A 16,324-nucleotide genomic window follows, 5' to 3' on the forward strand; every position below is an offset into this window, starting at 1 on the left:
ACATCTGGTGTCCCTCAGGGAGCGATTTTGTCCCCTATGCTATTTAACATTTACATGAAGCCGCTGGGAGAGATCATCCGGAGACACGGGGTGCGGTGTTATTAGTACGCTGATGACACCCAAATAGTCTTCTCTGTGTCTCCGACTGATGCAGTAACTAGGGATGGCATCTCTCCTCTTAATGCTTGCTTGGAGTCGGTAATGGGCTGGATGAGGGAAAACAGACTCAGCCTGAATCCAGAGAAAACGGAAGTACTGGTGATTGGCTCTCCTGGCCCGGGTAAGGAAATTGTTCCACCTGTCCTAAACGGGGTCACGCTCCCTGTGAAGGACTCTGTTCGCAGCTTGGGGGTGCTCCTGGATTCGTTGCTCCACCTTACTACTCAGGTGGATGCGACGGTCAGGAGCACTTGCTATCAGCTTCAGCTGACACGCCAGCTGCGACCCTTCCTTGGCTGGGGGGACCTTGAAATTGTGGTACATGCTCTGGTAACCTCTCGATTAGATTTCTGCAACGCGCTTTACATGGGGCAACCCTTGTACCAGACCCGGAAGCTTCAATTAGTGCAGAATATGGCTGCTAGGCTGGTTACTGGATGTTCCAGAGCCAGCCATATAACACCGGTCTTAAAAGATCTTCATTGGCTGCCTATTCGCTTCCGGGCCGAATACAAGGTGTTGGTTATCACCTATAAAGCCCTAAATGGCTTGGGCCCAGGGTACTTGGAGGACCGCCTCTCCCCATACAATCCGCCCCGCACTCTCAGATCGGGTGAGAAATATCTTTTAAGAGTTCCGGATGCTAGGTATGTTTCATCTCGGAGGGCCTTTTCTGTTGCAGCCCCACAGCTCTGGAACTCCCTCCCCAACGAGCTCCGTACTTCCACCTCCCTTGATGTCTTCAAGAAGAACCTGAAGACTTATTTGTTCCGCCAGGCTTTCCCTCCGTGAGCCTTGTTGTTATGCTTCCTCTCTGCAATGTTGTTGTATTCCATTCTACACAGCCACTTGTATTGTTGTTGCTGTTCATAAATGTTTTTATTGCTAGTTTTGTGATATTGTTGGGGTAGGGGGTTGTGATGTGATGTTTTTATCTGTTTTTATCCTTGCTGTACACCGCTGTGATCTTTGGAACAGCGGTATAGAAATAAAATATTATTATTATTATTATTATTATTATTATTATTATTATTATCTCTTCCCCAAATGTTTTTAATGTTTTAATAGTGATTTTCTGATACAATGATTATTAAAGATTTTGTTCATTTTTTTTCTTTTTGGTAAGCTAGGTAAGCATGCCAACCATATCGTAAACCTTCACCTTCTAACGCCAATAATCTATTATCCTTCACTGTTATCCATTCCCTTATCCAGGTGAAACAGCATGCGTCATAGTATAATTCTAAATTCGGGACCCCTAAACCCCCTCTCTGTTTAGAATCTTGTAGGATCTTTAAACGGACACAAGATTTTTCCCTTCCCACAAAAAAGATGTTATTTCTTTATGCCAATTCTTAAATGTTTTTTGGGAAATTGGGATAGGGATCATTTGAAACTGGAAAAGTATTTTTGGGAGAATCATCATCTTGATTGCTGAAATTTTCCCTAAAATGATAAATTTAATCTATTCTATCTCCTCAGATTTTTCTTTATTTCTTCCCAAAGAACTTTGTAGTTTTTTTCAAAAAGATTTATATTTTTGTTAGTTAAATGTATTCCTAAATTATTTACTGATTTTTGGATGTTAATTCCAGTTAATCTATTTAGTTCTGTCTCCTCTATTCTGGATAAATTTTTGGTTAAAAAAAAGGATTTATCTTTATTTAATTTACATCCTGTTATACCACCAAATTCTTCTATTTTTTTTATCAAAAATTCTGCTCTTAAATTTGGGTCATCTAATATTATTGCCAGATCATCTGTGTATGCTCTAACCTTGAAATTATGATTTTTGATGCTCAAGCCTTTGATTTCGTTTTCCTCTTTAATAGATTTTATCAGTATTTCAATTACTAAAACAAATAATAAAGGGGAAAGGGGGCATCCTTGCCTAGTACCTCTTTCAATTTGGAAATTTTGAGGTCTTTGTCCATTTACGCATACCCACGCCAACTGATTTTTATAAATCTCCTTTATCCAAGTCTCAAATTTGTTTCCCAATTTCATTTTCTCCAGAATTACATATATAATTTCCCAATTCACCATGTCGAAAGCTTTTTCGAAGTCTGCAAATAATATTGCTAGTTTCTTATCTCCATGTTGTTGACAGTATTCTAAAATATTAAAGATTATTCTTAGGTTATCCCCCATAACTCTACCCGGCAAAAAACCCCTCTGATCTACATCTATCCAATCTTGCATGCATTTTTTAATCTATTAGCCAAAATATATGAAAAAAAATTATAGTCTAGAAGGGAAATTGGTCTAAAAATTTTAGGATTTATTAGGTCTTTGCCTTCCTTTGGTATCACAACTATATTTGCTTCTTTCCACGATGGCAAAATTCCTTCTTTAATAACAGCATTCACAGTCAATTTCAAAGGGTGAACCAATTAATCATTGTACTACTCTATTTTTGTTAGCTTTACCCATTCCTTTAACCAATCAAAGCAACAGGCATAAAAATAAATGTATAAGTTTGGGAGACCAAATCCTCTCCTTTTCTTTGCATCCAGTAGGGCTCTATATTTAATTCTTGTTTTTTTCCCCTCCCAGATATATTTTGTTATTTCTTTGTACCATTTTTGAAATAGTTTGTCATTACTCAATATAGGTATATTCTAGAACAGAAATAATATCTTGGGGAGGACATTCATTTGTATCATGGCTATCCTCCCTAACAATGATAATTTGAGGTTTTTCCAATTTATTTTCCAATTTATCCTTTTGAATTTTCTTCCACAAGTTCTCATAATTAGTTTTGAATTAATCCGGGAAAAAAAATGTGATCTCTATCCCTAAATATTTAGCTTTCTCGGCTATTTTAAATCCTGATTTTTTTCAAGTCTGGCTTCTTCTTTCTTGTCCTTTTTTTTTTTTTTTTTTTTTTGTTATTATCATTGTTTTGTCTTTATTAATAAAACTGTATTCTTTTCCATAGTTCTGAAGTGTTTGCACTAGGGTATTGATACTATCCATAAGATTTTCTAAACTGCATATGCGCTCATTTTTTAATGTTCCTCCTTCATCTTTATCCCCCATATTCCATTGTTCTCTCTGATTTCTTCATTAAATACAGTCATCCCTCTCTTTTCGCAGCCTTGGGATCCACAACCTTGCTCTTTGTGGATGGCGAGCAGGGAAGGAACAAAATGGTGCATGTGCAGCCATTGAAATACATGGGACCCCAATATTGGTGAGTTTTCAGATTTGCAGAGGGGTGGGGTTCTGGAATGGATCCCCCACGAATCAGAAGGGATGACTGTATTTCTAATGATAAAATAAATGCCAATGGGGACAATGGGCACCCCTGCCTAGTTTCCCTTATGTATTTCTATTGAGCTTGTTACTTCTTTGTTAATCAATATTTGGGCTGATTGTTTATTGTAAATTGCTTTTATCCATCCCATAAAATTCTTACCTATCTTCATGGTTTCTAATACTCCCAACATGAAATTTCAATGAATGTTATTAAATGTCTTTTCTGCATTCACCATTATCAACGCCATTTTTTTATTGTGCCTTTCAAAATGTTCTATCGTATCCAATAAACATCTCAGGTTATCTCTCATTTGCCTTTTTGGGAGGAATCCACATTGATCTTAGTTTATGCATGTTTTTAAATTTTTCTTTAACCTGTCTGCCAAAATACTAGCATAAATCTAGTCCAAATTCAGCAAAAAAATTTAAAGGTGGCCTTTTAAAAAGCACTTCTCTATCTACCTGATAAATTATTTATGTTAGAGGGACCACTGTCATATGGCGGAGGAGTTAACCCACTGTGGAACGACATAGGAAAGGCTATGGCACCCCGATTACTGAATACTCTCCTCTTAGAGACCAAATTGGTGCCAAGGCTGGTGTCATTTCAGTACTTAATCAAAGATGGCTTTTAATTAAAGCCTTCATAGAATTATAGAGTTGGAAGAGACCACAGGGGCCATCCAGTCCCATCCTCTGCCATGCAGGATCTCATGATCAAAGCACTTCCGACAGTTGGCCATCCAGCCTCTGTTTAAAAATCTCCAAAGAAGGAGATTCCACCACTCTCCGAGGGAGTGTGTTCCACTGTCAAACACTCTTACGGTCAGGAAATTCCTCCTAATGTTTAGGTGGAATCTCTTCTAATGTTTAGGTGGAATCTCTTTTCCTTTAGCTTGCATCCACTCTTCCAGGTCCTATTCTCTGGAGCAGCAGAAAACAAGCTTGCTCCATCCTCAATATGACACCCCTTCAAATACTTAAACAGGGCTATGATGTCACCTCTTAACCAACCTTAACTAAACATACCCAGCTCCCCAAGTCTCTCCTCATAAGGCATGGTTCAGGGCCTAATTGATTTTATCCTATTTGCTGGTTGTAATTATTTTAAATTGTTTTATTGGTTTTAAACTGATTTGTTCTAAGTGATAAATAATTTAACATATTTTACTCTTTTAAAATTATAGTTCAGTTGGCCCTCCTTATCCACAGATTTTTTATCCATGGATTCAAGCATCCACGGCTTGAAAATATTCCAAAAAAGCATAAATTCCAAATAGCAAACCTTGATTTTCCATTTTATATGAGAGAGACACCATTTTACTATGCCATTGTATTTAATGGGATTTGAGCATCCACAGATTTTGTTGTCCACGAAGGGTCATGGAACCAAACCCCAGCAGATAACAAGAGTCCACTGTTATTGTTATTTATATTCCTAAATTGATTTTATTTTACTCCACCCTGAGAACAAATATAAGGTGGTATTTAAATATTTTAGTAAACTTAAATAAGCAAAGATATACACAAGGAGAGTGGGCAGAGAGGCTGTGAGTGCAAGCTCCATAATATTGATTTAGCATGTTTAAATTAGATAAGGAAAGGCAGGCAGGCAGGCTGGAGAGATCATCTCTGCACGTTGTACATTTCCCTGTCTGATTCCTGTCCAATCACCAGCACATGACTCCACAGAACTGGTCAAAGGTCCCATCAAGGCAAAAGAGATATTGATCCAGCAGAGAAAGGCTTACATTTAGCTTGCAGCTGACTGGCTGCCTATTCACACCAAGCCATAGTATATCAACATTAGCTAACTGGGTCCAGATTACAGTTCAGAGTTCCAGGTCTAAGACAAGCAAAACCACCAAACATGCTGTTTGCATGCAGTGACCCATGCCTCTTTATCTCATGTGTACTGTACACATTTGCTCTTACAGGATCCAGGAATCCGATCAAAGCCAATGAGATAATTATGCCCTCCCTATTAATTCTCGCCAATATCAAAATTGAAATGTTAAGTGGAGAGACTGTATCTTAACACAGTTATGAGAGATTGCTTCTGTCAGCTACCTCCAGCAGATCTTATGCTAGTGTTCATGATTCTAGATCACTAATCCAACCAAACAAATGTATGTGTGTGCACACGCATATGCATATGCCTTCAAGTGACTGCTGACTTATGGCAACCTCATTGATTTCATACAGTTTTCTTAGGCAAAGAATACTCAGAGGTAGTTTTGCTGATTGCTTCCTCTGAAATTTACAGCACCTGGCATTCCTTGGCAGTCTCCTTTCCAAGTACTAATCAGGCCTGATCATCTTCTAAGATCAGACAGGATCTGGTGCCTTTAGGCATTCAGGTCAAAACAAAGCAAAGTCAATAGTTTAATGCAGGGGTGGACAAAGAGCAGCCCTGGGGCTTTATGCAGTTGGTTTTTCAGCCTTGATCCCTACAGCCTCCTGTATCGCCTTTTTCAGGCCAAAAAGGAGATGAGTTGCCTCCAGGAGCACCCATTCACTTTTTAGTTGCAGCTCCCCACTACACTATGTTTTTCAAACTATTTTTCATCCATAGAAGAGAACATTAGGGTATGTCTGTCTTTCTGGGCACACATAGTAGTTTATACAGCCATGGAGAATCCCAGAAGCAGCAAATTGGCTCTCTGGCCCACTGCACCCCTGTCTTGGCTACCCTGTCTTGCTTCTGCTACTTTCCCCTCTCCTGGTCTTTCATTCGAACAGATCTTTGGCAGTGGACCTGGGTTGGGCTTTTTAATCTAGTGCATGTTGTCCTTTCTATAACAGCTGTGTTTTGAAAATAAATTTTATGTTTTAATTGAGTCCATTAACTGTCTTGAGTGCCATTCCTTGGAGGAAAGGTAGGTATCAATCCAAGAAAGAAAGGAGGGAGGGGAGATTTTCCTAAAAAAATAAAATTATAGTACAACTCCCACCCTACTTCCCCACCATCTCCTTCATCCCTGCCATCTCTCTCATGCTTACCTATAAGCCTGGCAAGCTCACAAAGTCCCCATGGCACATGTACCGGCAACACAGCATTGTGTGTCTCCTGCAGGGCGATGTTGCAGAGATGGTCAGAGAAGCGGCACAACCGCTCTGTCACACTGGCATTGCACAGATTGAGCAGCACATTCAAGCCCAGGGGCTTCAAGGAGGTTAGATGCATCTGCCAGTTGGAATCGTCAAACTGGATGCAGGAAGGATTCTGCTGGTCCTGTGACAAACTCAGCATCTCCAAGTGATAATCGCACACAAAGTCTTCAGCTTCACAAGCCAGTCCTTCGCAGTCACCCTCAGCCTGGCTCAACATTAAAGAAATGTCTCATCAGTTCTAAATGGGAGCTCTGTTACTCTTGCCACAGTTCAATATGACAACCAATCAACTGCAGTCCTCATTTTTCTTACATGTGTGTATAGGAGGTTGTATGAGACCACATCGGGTTAGCATACCACTCATAGGCTCACAAAGAGCCCTCACAAGAGTTCTGTGTAGCTAGAGAAATAATGTAATATATTGAAAAATATCCCTTTCTGTTTTGAAAAACAAAATTTTAGTTCTCATTGTTACAGAAAATTATCAGAAAATGTGATGAGAGTAGAAAGCGCAGGAAGTTCAAAATTATTTGGGATGGGGAAGGTCCCAATATAATTCTCTTCAGAATGCATGACTCCTAAATTTATTCATTATGTTGTTATTCCTAAAATTGTAAGAAACTCTGTTGTTACTGACAATAAATACTCTGGGCAGAACTAAGCGCCACTTTATTAACACTGTAGAACTGTTTTGTAACAGCACTCCCACATACACACATATCATAAATGTGGCAGAATGCAGGCCTGTGCTAATATCATCAATCTTATTCTCCTGTTTTATTTGTAACACTTTTGCCTGATGAAAAAGTCAGTGGAACTTCAAAAGCTTGCAACATATATTTTATGCATTTTGATTGGCCCAATAAAGGTATCACTGTTTTGTAGATTTTGGAAGTAATTATACATCACAGATGTTGTAAATATTTCTTGAGGGATATCTCCAGCCCTCTGCAGGAGGTTGTGAGGGCACCTGGAGGGCTAAAGAAGGGAAGATCACCCCACTTCCCAGGTCCATCGATAAAAGCAGTTCGATCAGTAGAAAAGCTTAAGTAGCTTTCATTAAAGGCACTGAACAATTTGTACTACTCATTTGATCCCTGTGGCCAAACATGAAGTAAAGGCTTCATATAGCTTTCCTCCATCCTAAAATTACATTTTTTCATAAAAACAGAAAAAGAAAGCAAGAACGTTAGCTCAAAGTGTTGCAAAGCAACCTTGTGCTGGTAGGTACATTACTCAATCAAAATGGCTTCCAGTTTAGTCCATAGTGATCTGGCAGCACCTCCATCTCATATCTACTCTCTCTAGACTAGCAACCATTCCAGCCCAGCTGCTCCCAAGGATTTTTTTTTTTTTTTTTTTTTTTTTGCACAAGTTCCCACAGGTATTTCTTTTATCCTCCAGTGCACTCTCTTGTGCTCTGTGTGTGCACACTCTACATACCTTCCACTTATATTCCTATGGTGCACATCCCCACTAACATAAACAGATGAGCTTAGGATAGTGCAAAAGGTACAGTCACACTGAAATTTTGTACATGTTCCACTCCTTACTCTCCCTGAGGTCGCTTGACCTTAGACTCAACAAGTGATTATCAGGGGGAAGTTTATAAATGTCTGTCACAAGGTGCCTTTTTCAGTCTTGCAGATCAGAAACTGGTGGCTGAGGAGTCTAGCCTTACTTGTACTTGAAGCCTAAGCATGCCAAAGCTCTAATCCCCTGCTTGTACCAACGTCAGAGAGATTATGTAGGGCTCAAAGGACCCAACTACATCCCTCTTCTGTTACCACATAGAAAGATACACATGCTCAAGTTCTCAGCCCATCACCACAATGTGACCACTGTTCTTAGCTACTCTCCACTCAGCCAGCCTAACTGTATTTCCCAGATACCAATGGGCAAATGGTGCTTTGGGATAATCAGGCAGGCCTACCTTTCTCTAAACTGCACTTAATCTGAATATCCCATTGTGAGAAAAGGAAACTAGGTTCATAAAACTTCTTTCTCCTTCACATTCATGATATCTACCTTCTCATGTTACCTATTCACATCTACTTAGTAGACAGAATCATTGTCTTTGTCTTTCATAGACAGGGTCACAGTCTTTAAGCAACAGAGATCTCATCTACAGCTTTTTCCAAACCTTATGTCTTGTTATCTCCAACTTGCTAACCTAAGGACCACACGAGGACTAATATGTCAGGCAGCTCATGCTAGTGGTAGACAGGATCACCAGATCACCACTCTTCTTACTGACATCCTTCCCTCTCACAACTCTCTGTCTTTCTGACACCCTTTTCCCCTTGCCCTGTCTCTGACCTTCCTCTGAAGAAGCTGAGGGCCCCCAGTCTTACCTTCACTGGCTCCTCTTCTCCTCCCTCAATGTCCTTGCTGAAGCTGACATTGGATCCTGAGTGGTGCTTACTGCGGCCGCTGGGTTTCTTGTGAATGTGAGTATCAGAAGATTTGGGGGTGTTGCTGGTGGACCACTCAGCCATGTCTTGCTCGTTGGTGATGTGAACTACATCTGACAAAGGCCCAGACAGAAGAGCATCCCTTTCATGGGGCTGTAATACAGTATCAGAAGATGAGGTAAGTAGAGAAAGACATGTGAGTTGAAATAAAAAGGGAAAGCTACATGTCTTATAAACATCCTGACAATGAAAGATTTGTTTTAACCTTTTAGGTAAAATTCATAATCACCCTTAGTGCCTCTTCACTTTTCCAGAGAAAAGTTCTAAGAAAAGAAAAGTTCTGAACTTCTCCTTCCCCAAACCCTACCCCTAGTGGCAAAGAACTCTCCAAACATTTTTAGGTCAATAAATGCCATAAGGAAACAAGTACACTAGAAAAATAATTTGTATTATTGATTAGGTAAGACTTAATTTGAAACACAGTCATTCGTTTCTGTCTGCTACCTTAAATTTATAAAGTGGTTCACAAAATAAAATTTTACAACAATTCTATCATGTAAAGTAGAACAAAAAATAAGCAACAAAAATTAGAAACCAGTCAGGGAGGATAATAGAATGAAGAACATTTGTGTTCATTCAAAAATCAGTGATGGTGTCAAGTGCATCTCCTGGGTGATTGCATTCAACTCTACTGGGGCAGATACTAAGAAGGCCCTGATCTGAGCAGATGCCAACCATGTGTCACTAACAAATGGAACCCAGAGTAGTGTATCCCCAAACAATCTGAAAGAACAAAGCTGTGAAGATTCATACAAGAAGGGATATCCCTGTGATATATTCTGCTTACAGAATCTGAAGTACCTGCTTTCATCATCTAATTAGCTTTATCCTTGTAACTGACAAGGGGGTCTGGGGGCGAGATATGAGGTTCCTAAGAAAGCACCCTCTAAAGACCCAAGAAGCCAGCTCTCACCTCTTCATCCATTTCTGGGTGGCAGAAGGAACGTGTGGAGAGTTCATCCGTCAGGTCTTCATGGCTGCTATGAGGCGGTTCCACCTTGCCACTAAAGAACAAAACCGTCTCTGGACTGGGATTAGGCCAGGACAGAATTCCTTGCTTATCCACACAGCAAAGCACCTAAAACAGGCCCAAGACATTCCACAACACCCCTGAGATATATAATAAACCATTGGCAAGACTGCATCTGAACTACTGAGGTATCAACACTAAACATCAGTCATGTCATTTCAGCTTTGAAGCATGTTGGTAGGAAGGATGGGTGAAAGTATTAACCCTGGGAAACTTTCCTCAATGCTACTCAATGCAGAGTGAATAGCCAGCCTCCACAGCATCTCGGACAGGTTAACATATAGATACCAGAAGGTATTTAAAATTAAGAAAAATATCTATGAAAGTGGCATACCCAGTTTATGGACATGTTAACTAAGACTACAACGTTTTACAGATTAAGAAGCCCCGTGTCTTTTATAACCTACAGCCATGGGCTTTACAGTCTGACGCAAAAAGAGCAGTCCCTTAGAGACCATCAATGTTTGTCATGCTACAAAGAACAGGAAGAATCCCAGACCCATGTTTCTGAGACCCAAGAAGGCAAGTCATTTACTCTGGGTTAATATTTGATTGATTTAATAGCAGATAGTTCAAGTTTGTTACAATTTTAATACCCAACCCAGACTGCTGTCAATGACTTGGATCTAGCCACAGCTAGCTAGTCCATGCATGTTAGAAGGCCTCGCTGATGGCTACAAAGCAATCTGAACTCCTTTGTTCTAGACACTAGGTCAAAGTGAACACATCTAAGCCACTATCCCAAAAACAGATAAGCAAAATGCAAAAGTTATCATGAGAAGTTAGAATAAGCAAGAAATTGAGAATGAGAGTCAAACTCCTTCAGCCTTTCTAGGAAACCCAGACGCTCACTCTTGGACCTCTCCATAAAATCATACTTACTGTGACAGATCCCAGGCTGTGAAGTAAGCTAGAGGTAAAGGTAAGTGTTGGAGACTTTCCCTTCAGAACACGTAAGAAGTGGCTCCAGATACATCGGATCATTTCCTGCCAGAAAAGCCACAGAAATTGGAAAACTGAAGAAGAATAGGCAAGCAGAAATTCAGGCAGGTTTAATGGAAACATTATCCAATTCTCCAATGCCAGAACTAGAGGTAAATGTTTCCCAAGAAGGCTATTATAGGCTTCTGTGAGGAAACAAGAGATCCAAAATCTTGCCACAGATTCTCAGCTGGACTGAGATCGGGACTTTGAGTGGGACATTTGAAGCCATTCAGGTTCATTTTGAAACTACTTCAGTACTAACCTGACTCTATGTTTAGAGTCACTGTCCTGTTGGGAAATTAATCTCCACCCCAACCTGGGTCCCTTGCTAAGTGAAACAGATTTTCCTGCACAATAACCCTGTATTAGGTTCCATCCATCTTGCCCTCAATACTGACCAGTTTTCCAGTCCCTGCCATGGAAAAAACTTCTCTACAATATACTGGTGCCATACTACATATCATTGTGAGGGTGGTCTTCTCAGAGCAATGAACATTGTTGGCTTTGCAAATAATATAGCCAGGACAGGTATATATATTACAGTGAGAGACAGACAGACACACAATAGAATCAAATACTGCTAATACTTACCAGTCTCAGCTATCTATTTCTACCCATAAAGTATTTAAAACACAGCTTGCTTAAAATAATTTTTTTAAAAATTCAGGGCAACCAGAATTTAAGTGACATGACATTTCATTGTCATATGATGAAAGAGAAATTGAATATTGTGAGCATCCCCTACAAGGAGGAGCACATGACAAAGATGTGCAACTGGATGCATGCAGAGCGCAACAGAGTAACAAAAAGCAAGAGACACTAGCAACAGGACATAAGCATGAGAGGGGAAACGCAAGCAGATCACAAAGCCAATGGATTTGGAGGATCACACAAAACAGAAGAGCAAGATGCAAGATAAATTAATAAAACAGTACCTGGGAAGATACCATCTCTGTGTAGCTGCTGAGTGTGTCCTCTGAAAACTTAGCCAGCTGCAGCAAGAGAAGAGATTGGTTACTATCGAGGTGTTTTAAAATGATATGCGAAGATCATCCTTCTGAAAATACTGTTCACTAATGGAAAACATGGATGAGAAAGAGGCTCTACTCTGCAGGATATGCTGTATCCAAAAAGGGGCAAGAATCCTGCCTTGACTGTCGAGAATTAAACTCTCAAAGTAACAGTCTTCTTTGAGAATCTTATAAAGATTTCATCTTGTGCACATGTGCATGACCACACATTGCATAGATGTAAAACAGATTCTGACAAGAAGTATGTATACTATCCAATTAAAGATGGGTCAATGACATGAAGGCAGGGATGGACTGGGGTGGGGCATGAGGAGGAACATCAAGTATAAAAGTGGCCCAGAGGAAGGCTTCAAAAGAGGAATCAGAGAAGGAAGATGTAGGCCAGGATGAAGAAAAAAAGATGGGAAAGAAGATGCAGAATCATGCAATGTCTCATATGTGATTCACAGATAAAGAGGAAGGCTAAGAAAGGACAAGAGAGTATGTGATCCTAGAGGCTGGAGAAAACCAATGTCCAAACCTGCTACATTCCAAATGAACCTGGAGGAAGAAAGAGAGACAAGAGAGGATGCTATACTAAGTCAAGATGGAACTGACCTAGGTACAAGTAACCATTCAGGTGGAAAGGAGCAAAGATGCATAACCACACAGAATGGCAATTGTGGCAAAAGAACAGGCATGGTCCTGGAGTAGAGAACGTAAAAATGAAAATATTTTGGTACAATATATGACAGTAGGTAACAGGGAGGACAGAGATGCTGGCAATAAAAAGAGGAAAAACTCAAGTAAGGATATCAGTCTCTGTGTGCTTATAGAAAGCAAGTGGGTGTGAAGAAGAAGGGTGGGGAGATATGGAGAAAGAGAGAAGGGCAAATAGTTTTATTAAGAACAGCCTTTGGAGGAACTCTTCATAGCCAAGAGGTCAGCTTATTGATCAAACTTTTCTGGTCCCCTCAGTTTGCTGCCACCACCACCGCCACCCTGTCCTAAATACAACAGATCTGCCATTTTTAATTAAGCCTCCCTAGAAATATCTATAACTGATCCTGTCTTAAAGATTAAGAGAGGGCAATGACAAAAGAAAAAGAAAAACAGGACAATAATGGCCCACTAGATGACCCTTTGTCTCAGATTTATAAGATACTTGGGAATTCCCTTCCTGATTCAGTAGTCCAGAGTGCTTTCTCCACCCAATCACACACCCCATTGCCAGCTTATCCTCTCCTCTTCCCTTCCAGTAATACTTGACTTCTGCATACTCACCAGGGAAGTGGGTGAGGCCTTGCTCATCTGTGCCAGAACTCTGGCTTCACCAAAGGCAGTAGCAAGAATCCACAGGACAGGAAACAGCAGTGGGAGGATGGGCAATACACCATTGACCTGTAAAGCCACCCCAGTGCACCAGTTACTACAACCACCTGGCAAAGGGGATGGTGTTTAAACATCTTCATCCCCAGAGAGAAAGAGAGCACTGACTGCAGAAACTGGCTGTTCAACAGCCACCAGCAGCCCATATGTTGAGCAAGGGGAACAAATAACTGCAGTTCGTAAAGTGAGGTGGGTGGATAAGAGTACAAGCTTCCTTACCTGCAACTGAAAAAAGGTGTACTGCCAAGGGATTACTCCAGGAGCCATGAAAACAAAGCGCATGGCATTGGTAATGAGAAAGCCAATCTGTCATTCAAGGAGAGGGGAAAGACAACATTAAACAACACTGTGTAAATATCAATGCTATGACATACATAAACAACATAACCATCTCTAGATACTTCTCAATATACCTTCAGGTTATTATTTATTTATTTATTTTACTTATATCCCGCCTTTCTCCCAATATAGAGACTCAAGGCAGTGAACAGCAAATTTAAAACAATACAATTTAAAAACAGTACAAAATGTATGAACATAAAATTTAAAAAGCAATTAAACAATTTTAAAAGTTAAAACAGTTATGAATTAAAATGTAACATGTTAAAAACTCAGTACTGTACAAACCTTAAAATTTAAATCACACAGAATTTAAATCCCAGCTCTTGTCAATCTGAAAAGGCCTGACAGCACAAGAATGTCTTTATCTGCCACTTAAAGAAGAGCAGAGATGGGGTCATCCTAGCCTCTCTAAGGAGGGAGTTCCAGAGCTTGAGAGCAGCCACTGAGAAGACTCTCTTTCTTGTTCACACCAAACGAGCCTGAGAGCATAGTGGGACAGAAAGAAAGGCCTCTCTGAATGATCTCAACACTCTAGTGGTCTTGTAAAGGGAGATACAGTCCTTCAAATAACCTGGACCCAAGCTGTATAGGGTTTTATAAGTCAAAGCCAGCACCTTGAATTGTGCCCAGAAACGGACTGGCAGCCAATGGAATTGTTGCAACCAGGGAGTTGTGTGGTCCTGGAGCCAGCTCCAGTTAACAAACTGGCTGCAGCTCTTTGTGTTTCTGAGCACTTTTCAAAGGCAGCCCCACATAGAGTGCATTACAGTATTCCAAACTGGATATAGCCAAGGCATGTACCACCAAGGCCAGATCTGACTTCTCCAGGAATGGGCACAGCTGGCGAATTAGCTTTAACTCTGCAAATGCACTCCTGGTCTCTGTCAAAACATGGGACACCAGGCTCAGAGGTGAATCCAGAAATATCCCCAAACTACGAACCTGAGTTTTCAGGGGGAGCATAACCCGATGTATTACAGGCTGAATCCCTATTTCCACATCTGATTTCCAGATGATTGAGAATACCTGTCTTATCTGGATTAAGCTTCAGTTTGTTTGCCCACATCCAGCCCATTACAGCTGCCAGACACCGGTTTAGGACAAGAACAGCTTCCTTGGAATTAAGTGGAAAGGAGCAATAGAACTGAGTATCATCAGCATACAGATGACACCTCACTTCAAAAGTCCAAACAATCTCTCCCAGCAGTTTCATGTAGATGTTAAAAAGCATAGTCCTCCTCTGGTCTGTTTAATAAGCCAGGAAGGTCAAGGGTCTAGTATACATGTGGTGACTCTCACCTCTCCAAATATCCTGTTCATATCCTCAGGTTGCACAAATTGAAAAGTATCCATCAATACTAGACAAGCAGCAGCCAAAGTTACATCCACTGAAACTGTATCAAATCTGATGTCTACTAAGTAAGAGCAAACCTGAGCAATTTTATCTGCAAACTGGTGAGCAAATTCTTCACAGTAAGCTTTTGAATGGCTTATGCTTTCCTCGAGATCAGATCATAACAGATCCCTGACAGCCGCAGGAGTTAACCGCATACCATGCAGCTGCGGACACATCTACATACGGACCACTAAACGCAGTGTGCAAACAAAAATCAAGGAACACGAGAGACACTGCAGACTGGGTCAGCCAGAAAAATCAGCAGTAGCAGAACATGTTATAAACCATCCTGGGCATAAAATGCTGTTTGAAAACACTGAAATTCTGGATCATGCCAACAACTACCATGTCAGGAAGCACAAGGAAGCCATTGAAATCCACAAACACATGGACAATTTCAACAGGAAAGAGGAAACCCTTAAAGTAAACAAGGTTTGGCTACCAGTCTTGAAAAATAGCAAGATGAAGATTCAACAAGTGCAAATGAGAAATCTCCCAGGGTCAGGGGTTTCCCAGCAGACAATGAGCACTAATCAAGCAAACAATAATCCTTTTTTGCATACCCTCCCACTCTGAGGCCTGCCATTACCAAAAGAACAATACACATGCAAATCACTCCTGCCTTCCCAGGGTCACACACTATATACATACCCAACTCCTTTCCAGGCAAGCATTCTCTCAAAATGCCAGCCACAGATGCTGGCGAAATGTCAGGAAGAAACTCTTCTAGAACATGGCCACATAGCCCAAAAACCCCACAAACAACTATGGATACTGGCCATGAAAGCCTTAGACTCCACAGATCCCTGACCACTTGAAACAGCTCTGTTGAGCTACAGCAATAGTTTGGGTCAAAAAAGTCTTTTCTGCTGCCTTTATTGCTCCACTATATGTTTTAGGTAGATTTTAGACTGTTTTCAGTCAGATTCACTCTGAGTTTTGTGCCACTGTCTCTCTAGTCTCCATCATGTTTACTTTATTGCTGCCAGCTCTTTAGACAACCAAGGGGTTGATTGAGCTTCACTCCATAAGACAGGACACTTAGGAGTGATCATGTGAACCACCCTGGTCATTTCTCCATTCCAGATATCAACCAGGGCTCTGACAGGGCTCCTGCGAAGGGAGTAGGAAACTCCCCAAGAACCAATAGGAATTCATCCAGATC

The 16,324-nt window shown here is 40.6% G+C and overlaps 1 protein-coding gene across 7 annotated transcripts in view; it reads right to left on the minus strand.

Moving 5' to 3' along the window:
- The window catches only part of TMEM94 (transmembrane protein 94), a 106,603-nt gene that overhangs the window by 34,308 nt on the left and 55,971 nt on the right, over positions 1-16,324 (minus strand). For 6 of the 7 annotated variants that reach the window (XM_089536405.1, XM_089536387.1, XM_089536379.1 and 3 more), the window contains 7 exons: positions 13,641-13,727; positions 13,317-13,433; positions 11,958-12,014; positions 10,921-11,025; positions 9,922-10,086; positions 8,889-9,101; positions 6,424-6,739 (listed from right to left, as the gene is read on the minus strand). In XM_089536405.1, coding sequence (XP_089392531.1) covers positions 6,424-6,739; positions 8,889-9,101; positions 9,922-10,086; positions 10,921-11,025; positions 11,958-12,014; positions 13,317-13,433; positions 13,641-13,727 — 1,060 coding nt within the window. The remainder of the gene's footprint in view (positions 1-6,423; positions 6,740-8,888; positions 9,102-9,921; positions 10,087-10,920; positions 11,026-11,957; positions 12,015-13,316; positions 13,434-13,640; positions 13,728-16,324) is intronic. The other variant, XM_089536412.1, reaches the window with a different exon arrangement.

The sequence above is a fragment of the Sceloporus occidentalis genome, unplaced genomic scaffold, assembly GCF_023333645.1.
Source record: "Sceloporus occidentalis isolate IW3139 unplaced genomic scaffold, rSceOcc1.0.p SCAF_1, whole genome shotgun sequence".
NCBI lineage: Eukaryota > Metazoa > Chordata > Lepidosauria > Squamata > Phrynosomatidae > Sceloporus > Sceloporus occidentalis.